Here is an 11,489-nt window from a genome sequence, read left to right as displayed (position 1 = left end):
ACCTCAATCTTTCTATCTACATCGACATTAGTCTTCTTTACCACGTGATATGGTATCGATTTCGATAGGAACATCAGAATGATTCAAAATCTATATATGTGTGCCTATTTTGGCTTCCCTCATTGCATGAAAAGCATACAAAGGCAAAAGATAAAACTGACCATGGGAGCAGTGCTTATGCATATTTTTGTTATATATGCAATAATATCATCATACCCTCTCCTTTTTACCCCTTTCTAATTATTAACCCTTACCCCAATAAGCCCACCTGGCCTTTTCCCATAAAAATCAAAGTTTTTGGTTGACAAAGGGAAATAATTTTGATTACTTGTATATGATCTCTAGCTCGTATAGTTTTTTGACAAATTTGACTTTTAATAACAATAAGAAAAATTATTTCAAATTGTATTCAAACGATTTTTCCAAAGGGTTGGCTTAATGTTTCATTCGATTAATAGTGCTTGTTTTAGTTTTTTAACGTGATGAAGCTTCATATATCTAATAAAAAAATTACCCCGACTCCCATAAAGTAATTAATAATTAGCTCTTTTAGTTTAATAAATTTAGGGTGTGGAATTGAACCTGGAACCTTGATCACACGGTCACTTTTGTATTTAGCTATACAGATGGGATTTGATTTCGAGTTAATCATTTGGAACATTCCCAATAGAACAGTTGAGTTTGATTTTTCTTCCAATTTTCATTTTTGAATCATTAATCATATTTTGTAATGAAAGGGATATAGAGAACAGCATATTATTGAACAGAGATATTCTATTAATTAAACTTACTTCCCCATTGAAATGGGGGATACATACATATCAAAGATATCAGACACATTACATAGGGAAGAAATAAAAGGCAGATTTAGTTCATTCATTCAGACAAACATTCCCTTAATAATTTAATAAACTAATTGCAATTAAACATAGAAAGCAAAGGAAAATGAAAGGAAAACATATGCTGTTAATTTTTTTTCCCTTGAAAAATACCATTTTCAAGTGATCATATCTCTAGAAGGTTCTTGTTTTGGCTTTGAGATCAAATCTTGAAGTCAAGATGATCATCATTTCTTCACAATATATATATATATATATATAATCAATAGTGCAGCCCTGGCACTGACATCAGATGCTTCTCAGATCCCTGTCAAGCAATTAATAAAAACCAAATAAAAAATCAATTAAATGCTTCAACCATTCAAAATAATAAACCCTTTTCATAAAGCCCTTTCTGACAACCATTGTGTTTACTCGTATTCTTGCGAAGAATTCCTAAATAGATAGGCCTCTGAAACTAATCATAGACAAAGTTTAATTCCCTTATTGAATATCTTAACATTACTTGTAGGTTTAGAAATTTGCAGAAAACCGAACAAATGGAAATAAATGATAATCAAAAGTAGGTATTTTTTAAAATGGTGGATATAATTACCATTTATACTTACATCATTTTTGGTCTGCAGATTGTTGGTTTCAAGCATGAGGCCAAAATGAATATGTGGGAAATGTGCCCACTGCCAATTGCAGAAAGAAAATTAGCAAGAAGTCAATAGAATACCCAAAAGATTGTAATATTTTCTGTGATACAAACGAAATTGAGAATCCCTTTGTAATAAACCATAGTTAAAAAAAAAATAAAAATTGGTATGAAAAAGAGAAATTAAATGTGTTGTACTTACATTTTTAGCAGCAGTACTGAATGCTTCCCTGTGGGTAATATCTGGATTTTTTGCTTTGATCCTCTGGATTTCCTCTCTGAATTTTAGGTAATTTTGTCAGGTTTCAAACGCAAAAGGAGAAATGACCCATGAAAAATATTTTTTCTTTTTTCATTTTTTTATTATCTTGAATAAATAAATAAAACAGAGGGAAAGAGAGAGAGAAACCAAAATCCATATTTAATTTTTTTTCCTTACTTTATAAACTGGTTATATGCAGAAGGTACTCTCTGCCTCTTCTCGGGAGCTGAAAAAAGAAAATAACAACTCAGGTGACAAATTAAATTAAATCAAATCTTTTTTAATTTATATATATGTATATATTAATATGGATAGGTTTCTTTCAAAATTAATTAATGAGCTAGAAGAGGAATATCTCATATATATTATAAACTTTTGTTACGTCTTTTATTATGCATCTTCATAATATAATCTTGCATCTTTTTTTGGACCGATTGTTTGTTGGACTCTGATATCATATCAATATTTATGAATTATATAACTTACGTCGGTTGATGACCCTTTGATCAGGATCAATTGTAGGGTTTTTAATTGTTGCTCTCATCTTCATCTTGTTGTTGCATTTTGACGATGAGCCCAATTCAACCTTGTAATCAGCTGCACTCCCACCGTGGCTGTGGGTGTGGCCTGATCCCTAAAATTTTGTGTTTTTGAGAGATTAAAAAAGACAGATTCAGATCGAATTAACTAGAGAGATGTGGATTAAACGCTTAAACCCATTTCATAATATATATTTTGGCTTGATGGGTTTTGTAACTTTCAGAAAATCAAAAACAAAATAAGGTTTTAGAAAGAAAGTGGAGAGATTCATCATAAACAGATCTAGGTCGTTTTGAATGTCTTAATCATTGAATTATGTTTAAATTAGAATAAAAACAATTGAATTAGGTAGGGGATGCTTAAATTAGGATATTTAGAGAGAGAGAATTATTTTCCAGAGAGAGAAAGATGGGGGAGAGGTTGAAATTGAATGGAAAAACATTAGAAATATGAGGAGAACTGGAAAAAGGGGTGCAAAAATCCAAGAGAAGAGATGAAAAACCATCAGTTCATTGATCTATTGGTTTCAACAGTAGAAGACAAAAGCTTTGGAAAAGACGTGAGAGATTCATACCTAAGAGCCCTAAACCAACAACAAATCAATCAAATCAACCAAATATATGTATATATATATATATATATACACACACACACACATAAATAAATGTGAGGAGAAAAAAGAAAGAAAAAAGAGAAGAAAAGTGGCTCAAAGTTTGAAAAAAATTTCTTGGGAGAAAACCAAAAGAAAGAAAATGCCTAGTTCTGATTCCACTAGACAGCTCCTGACTCCCTTCTACAAAAAGATGCACAAAATAGGTTACGGGTTATGGCGGCGGCGGCTGCTGCCACCGCCGCCACCGCCGCCGCACCACCGTCTAGGGTTTTCCGTTTCTCTCACTGGTTTCAACCCATGTTGGAAATCAGTCAAAAACATGTTTTTTTTCCCAAAAGCATTTATTATAATTTCAACAGTATATCAGAAAACAAACACACCCAGAAGAAAAAAATTAAAAAAGGTTGAATTTTTTTTAAAAAAAATTTAGGTTATTTTCCCCCGCCAAGGCCGCTGCTGAGCTTCAGACATTCGAGATCTCTCTCCCTAAAATTAAGGTGGAAGGAAAAAGAAAAATAAAATAAAAATAGAATCTTTGAAATTTAACCTGAGAATTTGGCCATGAGAGAGACTGGAAAGCGGCGGCCATATTCACAGACCACAGATTGCTGCAGTGACCACATCGGACGGTCACGATGTCAAACAGATTGCTGCATGGAACACTCACCTGTGTGATGAAAAATCTCATCAATTAAATACTTTTCTGAAGAAATAAGGATCAGAGAGTGCACAAAAACAGCAAAATTAAGAGAATCCAGATGTTAATTTTCTCCATACATCACTAAGATTCAACCCTAGTGGGTAAAATTAAACAAACAAACAAAAAATTAAAAACCCTAGTGGAAAAATGGTTTTTTTTTGAGATAAATGCATGAACTAAGATCCCTATACCCTTCTCGGCCCGAACATAACTTAATCAATTAAGACATTAGAAACATTTTTGAGATTAGGGGTTCAAATTTTCACAACAAAACCGAAAAAAACTCCCTCTCTTCTCTCTCTATGGAGCTCAAGAGAATGGCCTTGCTTAGAATGGAAAACAAAAACCCAGAAAGTAAAATTACTCAAATAGAGAAGCAAGGAAATGGGCTTTTTGGGGAGATTTGAAAAACAAAAGAAAAAACATAGACATAAAATTAAAAAACTAAGCATAAAAAACCAGATCTCTCTGTAGTGGAGGATATATACCGCAAGAACAATATTGCAAAAATTGCAAGGGATGTAGCAGAGTTGCTCCTGCTGACTATTGATGCAGCTCGACATGATGAATTGAGATCCAAAAAAAATAATAAAATTAAGGAGAAAAAGAGAAGAACAAGCACAAGGATTTTGGCAGAGTGTGAAAAATTTTGCACAAAAAAAGAAAAAAAAGCAAAAACCCCAAATGAGAGAGAGAGAGAAGGGCAAGATTGCAAAGAAATATATTCTTCTTCTTTCTTCTGGTTTCTATATGTATCATAAAACAGTAAAACTTCTGGCTTATATATAGAGAAAAAGGCTTGTGCTTAGATAGAGAGAGCAGAAAGTTAGGGAGAGAGAAAGAAATAAGAGCAAATACAAGATTGTTCTGCAAAAAAAAAAAAAAAACCACTCTATTGATATTTTATACTAATTTTACATAAATACCCAAAATGCAAAATGCAAAATACTTTTTTATACTAACTTCTACGACAAGTGTCTTAACTGCTGAGCTATGCTACGTTAATTTGGGGTAAATCCTAATGAATGTTCAAGTTTTTTTTTTTTTTTTTTGGTATTTCCTAGTGTGGGAAATTATGGGTTGGGAATTAAAGCAATATTTTTTTTGGGAGGAAAATTATGGGGTTTCAGTAGTGCCCACGGCTGGCAGGGAAAATAATGCTGGGACCAGAGAAGGCAAAAAAGAGAGATGCAAGTGTGGTGAGTACTTATAGTATTTTATAAGGAAAATAAAAATGGTTGGTTTCAGCCATGGGCTGTTGCTGTGATATGATGTGAAAGGAGCTTTTGGATTTGAAGAAGAAGAAGATGAAGAAGAAGAAAGAAAGAGGATTTGGCTGTATTGCCATATTTGAAAGTTCTGATTTGGATAATTGTGGTGAAATGATATGACTTATCTTTCGTTTATATTTTTACTGTTCTACGGTTTACGAGGAAGAGAAGTTATTTCAACGTAGCTGTCACTTTTATAACCGAGATAAAATAAAGATCACTTCTTTGAGGTTTAAAATTCTATCCTAAATATTCTTTTAAATCTTGCATCCACAATCTTTGTTAAAATGTGTAATAAAATTTTAAAAATTTTGAAGGTATAGAATTTGAAACTTTCAAAAAAGGTTAAAAGGTGAATCATATCATGGGTTGGTTCATTGGTCCAAAGGGTTTTTATGTATTTCTTTGGCAACTAGATGTCCGACGACGATTAGATTAGTCGATATATGCATAAGCTGGTACGGACACTCATTGATATAAAAAGAAATTTTAAAATAAAGTGTGATCATTTTGGTCCATTCATTTCTATTTTTATCTAATTTATTTCAACTTTATTTTGATCTATGTATTTTCAACTTTTGTTCATTTTAGTTCATATACTTTTGAAACGATCATTTTGGTCACTCTACTTTTTAAAAGCTATTATTTTAGTAAGTTCGTTTCTATTTTTATCTAATTTTATTTCAATCAAATTTTTAACATGAAACTTTACTAAAAATATTGTTTTGAAATGTTGTCATAAATTTGTATTAAAGGTACAATTTTTCATTGTGTATAAAATTTGTATCAAAATTTTATAAATAGAAACCAATATGATAATTTTTTAAAAGTATTTAGAGACCAAAATAGATGTTTTAAAAGTAAATTGACTAAAATGAACAACGTCCAGAATACAAGGACTAAAATATATTAAAATTACATGGACCAAAATCAAAATAACATAACCAAAATAATATTTAAACCTAAAATGAGAGATGAAATGATATTTCTGTATAATCTATAAAAAAATATAAAATATTATAACAATTTAGATTTTACCCTACATCTAACACATATAACTATATCACTTTTAATTTTTTTTTTTTTTGAAGATATATCACTTTTAGTAATTTTACATTTTAGAGGAAGTTGGGAATATTTAATGCTATTTGATGTTCAAAACATTTCCACAAGCATTTATGAATAACTTTTGGGCAATGGATTTTATTACATAAATGATTGAACAAACATGTGTCTCTTAGGCCATATTTTGCTCCTTTTTTAAGTGCAAGTGTTTGATTATGACAACACATTAATTAACCTTAATACAACTTAGATTAGAACAGTGATGATCATTTCATTGAATTGTTTAGATCATTAAAAGCTTACTGTTAAGAAATAGAACTTTTGCTATTCTATCCCCTCAAAAATTGAAAAGCAAGTACAAAGTACACTCTCATATTTTATAGCAATTAAAAATTACCATTTGGATTCTGTTTCTTGTTTTCGTATAGATTCAAGGAATATGCATTTTTCATATTTATTTTTTAAAACTATTTTTGGATTATGTGATTCTAATAGTTAAAATTTTGAAAACAATATTTTTATGTTTTCACTATTTCCAGATTTTGAATTTGAAACTTTAAAATGTAGAATTATATTAAAAAAATAAAAACTTGGATAGATATATTATTTCATGTTATACACTCATTTTATTCTTGTTAAAATTAAAACATATAGATTATAAATTATATAATATTGTAAAATAATAATTATACACCATTTATAACAAAAAAAATGTTAATATTATTTTAGATTGAATTAAATATTTAGTTGGTAACTACCATAATTTACAAATATATTACCAAATACACATTCAACAATTTTTTAAATTGATATTAAATTTCTAAATCTACTACCAAACACATATCTGAAAACACTGAAAACAAAAAAATATAACTCTATTTTGTTTTCATATTTTTGTTTCCAAATTAGCAACCAAACGCACTCTAATTGATTTTGCCCTCAATTTTTACCAAACTCTCATGTTTGTTATTTATTTATTTTTTGAACGTAATATCTACGTTCTCTATAAATTCTAGGTGGTCACTATGGAGTCTGAACTCATTCTCTATAAACTTGTTTGGCTCCTTTGAAATAATAGACCAACCCATGATGGTTAAATTTGCAGTTGGTCCTACAACTGATTTCAGTCTTTTTATTTATATTTTTTTTTTACATTTAGTAATGTCCTTGATTAGTGCATCCCTACCATACATTTTTTTTTCTCCAAAAAATAAAAAAGAAAAAACTGAAAATGTGGACTTTTTTCTTTTAAGTGTTCTATTTATTATCCACGTGTCATAACAAGGGGGTGTTATAACTGTTAGAACTTAATATGGAATTTATTTACAGATGGAGAACTAAAATTTAGGTTTTTTTTTTTTACAGGACTAAAATTTAGTTCTTAAAACTAAAAGAACTAAAATAAAAATAGCTATAGGGGCTGGAATATTTAAATTTCACATTGATGAGAGAGAAGACACAAATGTTTAATCGATTTAGCTATCTTATGTGCTTTGGACAGTACAAATGGTAAGTTCCCAACTAATATTAATTAAGTCATACAAGTAAATCTGAGTTAGCTTCAACTGGTTAAGGTAACTATCTCCAATCAAAAGGTCGTGGATTCGAATTTTCATCCCTATGGTATTGTATTGAAATTAGCTTCTCTGTCTCTCATTTTTCAATTTGTTTTTTTAGTACAACATGTGGGGTGGAGATCGAACTCACAACCTTGGAAGTATATGTCAATTATCGCGGAACTATGCTCGATTTCACCCTCATTTTTCAATTTGTTAATATATGAATTTGCACAAGTGGAGAAATTTACTTCACTACTATCCAAGGAAATTGCTGAGGGCCATGGTTGATAAGCTAGGTAGCCCCTCTTGTTGGTGGTCCTAGAACAGGGAAGAAATCAATTGAAAACTACTTCATCTCTTGTCATCTTCAACCAGACAAATATATATAATCAAATCAAGCTTCTAATTAAAATGGAACCTCAATTTTAACTTTGCCTATTATATTGCAACAATAATGGATGTTCTTATTATCTTGGAGTATAAGAGATTCAAATTCATACATAAATACTACTTCAATTAAATTTTACATATAATGCTTCATGAGAAAGAAGGAAACCTAGGGGGGAAAAGGAACAAAAATTAAATAAGACACATATCATTAGTAAAAAAAGAGAGGTTAACTTATCAATTTAATCCTTACACTTTGAAACATTAAAAAGTTTCAATTATATTATTAAACTTTTATTTTACCGTTTCTTTAAATCTATGTCTTTAATCTCGTTAAAGAGACCCATTAGAATTATTTTAGTACATCAACAATGGGTAGGGATAGAGATTCAAACTTTTGATCTCGTAGAATATTACTTTATGTTTGTATAACTAGTTGAGTTATACTCAAGTTGACTAATAGATAAATTTTTACTTAATTTGACATAGTTCTTAATGACCCAAACTAAATATTGGAGCTAGTATAACCACCCTCGAAGCATTGTGATATCAACCCAACATAAGGTCTTGTATTTGAATTTTTGGGCGATCTTAATATACCAAAAGTCTTTATGTCGCCTAGGTTCGAATCTTGGGACGGACGTGGGTACCCTCAATTATAGAGGTAAAAAACTAAAGAGCTACCCAGGTATATAATTTAATTTAAAATTTATAAACGAATTAAATTTGGTAAGAAATTCAAAAGAGTAAATAGACAAGTTTTTTTTTTTCTTAACATAAAATAGACAAAGTGTTGGAACCATATTATAATCTTAGCTTGTATATATCAAAACCAAAACCTAGATATAAGAGGAAAGAAATGTCCATTACTTGCATTTTACCCAAAGAAATGAATAAATTGGTAAAACAATAAAACACAACAATTATTAGACAAAGGGGGTAGGGCAAATGAGAATGCATAATGGGTCCTCAAGAGGCATATTGTACAGCCCAACACATTAATGAGCTTGAAAGTTGTGTCTTATTTTTCACTTACATAGTAACATGTACATAGGATTCAACATCTGTTTTAATTAAACAGTAGAATTTTACTCTTATCATTAAATGCAGTTACTAAATATAGTTTTAGCCTTGTAATTTAAGACTTGTTCAATTTTTGTTTCTATACTTTTAAAATATCCAAATATGGTTCGTTTATGCCTTTTAATAAATTTTAAATTTAGTCATCATCGTTGTTTGAGGTTAATTTTCGTCTAACTTGACAAAAAAAAAAAAAAAGATACTTATCTGTAAGTGGTATCTTTCCGCACTTAACCATCTTTAAAATTCACAGCTGTTTATTTATGTTTCGAAGAAAAGAAATAAACTATTCTTTTTTATACCTTCATCTATCTTAATTTTCATCATTTTTTTAATGGTAGTCAGTAGACAACTAAATATTATTAAAAAGACATTCTGAATTTTCATTCCAAAACAGATACAATGTGAACATATTTCTCAAATTTCTATATCGAAGGACTTAGTTCTTTTAAGAAAAAGTTAACCATAAGCTAACTGAGGGATGTATTTCAAGATTTATTAAAATAGGGAGATTAAATTTGGACCTTTGAACGTAGAGTGACTTATCAAATTTTAGAGACCAAAATGATATTCTAACTATTTTTTCGTGTGATTATGTAGTCCCAAAGTATATATAAAACAATTTTTACTTCGTTCTTCATGTTTTATTTTATTAGTTCAAGAACATCACAGTGGGGATTTCAATATCTAACTTTTAGAAGGCGGTAGGTTTCAAATTTCAACTCGTATTCATAATGTGATATTATTAAAAAAATAAAAAATAAAATTTAACCAATAACATGGCTTGCTCTTAAGAGTTTTTTTCTTAATGTCACGCCAACATTCTATTTTCAATTTCAGAGAGTTAATTAAATAGAACTTGATTTACACATGCATTTTTGTATGCTAAGGGGTATATATAATTTTCAGAATATTTGGGACGACTAGAATATGATATATATATATGATTCATGAATGTATATGCCTAAACAAATAAGAAAATTTTCAATGATGTCCATTTTTTTATTTATACTGAGTCCAAAATATGAGTGAGATGATCCATATATTTTTTTAATTAGATAAATAAATAAGTCGATATATATGAAATAGGATTATATTTATTTAGAGTGTGTTTGAGAATAATTTTAGCGTTGTTAAAAGTATTTTTACCATTGTCAAAATCATGATCATGTTTGACAAATTAGAAAAAAAATTTAGAAAGTTTAAAAGTGATATCACTTGGACGGTGATTTTGAAAAGTCAATTACACTTAAATCACTTTTTCTAAAGGGGGTCGTTTTACCATCGCTCCCAAAAATACCTTTAACAGCGTGCTATTCTTTAAATATTGGGAAATGGCGTGGTGAAATGGGAGAACATTCTGTCCTCACTCCCTATGACATTTCAAATTGTGACCATTAACCTTCTTTTTATATATATGATGAGGCCTTGAAGAGAGCAATTGTCTCCATCTTAAATGATGTTTTTTTTGCCTTCCTTTCAATTTCTACACCTCTCTACACACTCAATATAGTCTATGGACATGTGGGAAGCATAATGTATATTATGTATAAATAACAATATTTGTTCAAAATGACTATTAGAAATAAACTTTTCATCAGAAAAAATGGCTAATTAGATATTCAAAGCTCATTGTCTGAGCAGAAATAATAAAAGTGAACTCAAAAAAATATTTTGTAAAGTATTAATCATCAATATTTCAATATGTTCAATAAGGTCTCTTTAACGGTAAATCAATATTTTCATGTTATCGTAAAGAAATCGGATGAAGTATTAGAAAATATTAATAAAATATCATTTATAAATAAATACACGATAAGTTACAAAATTTTATTTTAAAAAGATAAAATTTCAATGATTTTTTATATTGATAATCCTTTTAGAAATATCCATCTACGTTTTTAGAAATTGAGACTATGATATTTTTTTCGACATTTAAAATTTTGGGGTTTTTTTTTTCCTGATATTTATGGTCAATAATGTAATGATCCCTTGGCTTTTTAAAAAAGTGGCCTCCACTCAAATTATCCATCTTATATTTTCTTCTTTTTATCAGATCCAACGATTACTTCCAATGTGTAACGAGACCTTATCCCAAAGGATTAAAATTAAGATTCATAATTTTTGACATTCTTCAGTGACTTGAATTGAATGTTCTTGGATAATGTATCAAAACATTTTAAGATGGAAAGGAATTTCCTCCATGAATTAAAATTTTTCTTAGGTAAAATATATATCCCAACGGATTACAAAATCGAGACTAATTATATAATTCAGGTCAAGATAACGTTTTTAATTAACTATAATTCTATTGGTTGGTGTTTCAAAAGAGAATGTATACCATATTACCATTCTTTTAAACTTTCTTTATTTGTGTGCTATACTTTAATTTACACGGTCTTAAAAACTAGTTTTCATGTATTCTTTTGCCTAGAAAATCTATCAAGAGTCACATTAATATCTAGATTCACTTTCTCTATCTATAAATGATTAATTTTTACTCTCATGGATCTGATCGAGAATCACATTATTA

General features: G+C 29.2%; 1 protein-coding gene across 1 annotated transcript; it reads right to left on the bottom strand.

Moving 5' to 3' along the window:
- Window positions 1-756: 756 nt before the first annotated feature.
- Window positions 757-4,465, bottom strand: LOC111012965 (axial regulator YABBY 5). Its single transcript, XM_088128332.1, has 7 exons — window positions 4,083-4,465; window positions 3,442-3,561; window positions 2,228-2,375; window positions 1,919-1,967; window positions 1,682-1,757; window positions 1,448-1,516; window positions 757-1,146 (listed from the first exon to the last, which is right to left on the bottom strand). The coding sequence occupies exons 1-7, from the start codon at window positions 4,155-4,157 to the stop codon at window positions 1,102-1,104; spliced, it is 582 nt and encodes a 193-aa protein (XP_087984458.1). The 5' UTR covers window positions 4,158-4,465; the 3' UTR covers window positions 757-1,101.
- Window positions 4,466-11,489: the final 7,024 nt, after the last annotated feature.

This window comes from Momordica charantia (assembly GCF_013281855.1).
Source record: "Momordica charantia cultivar OHB3-1 chromosome 8 unlocalized genomic scaffold, Mcharantia_2.0 BLBB01000008.1, whole genome shotgun sequence".
Classification (NCBI taxonomy): domain Eukaryota; kingdom Viridiplantae; phylum Streptophyta; class Magnoliopsida; order Cucurbitales; family Cucurbitaceae; genus Momordica; species Momordica charantia.
This window is presented reverse-complemented; position numbering and strand designations above follow the sequence as displayed.

What these genes read in the sequence shown, in the direction of transcription:
- LOC111012965 (XM_088128332.1), bottom strand. Translation starts at nt 4,157, where the DNA reads ATGTCGAGCTGCATCAATAGTCAGCAGGAGCAACTCTGCTACATCCCT. An exon ending in GCATATAACCAGTTTATAAA is followed by an intron (nt 1,758 to 1,918) that starts GTAAGGAAAAAA and finishes CCTAAAATTCAG; the next exon opens with AGAGGAAATCCAGAGGATCA. An exon ending in ATCTGCAGACCAAAAATGAT is followed by an intron (nt 1,147 to 1,447) that starts GTAAGTATAAAT and finishes ATTGCTTGACAG; the next exon opens with GGATCTGAGAAGCATCTGAT.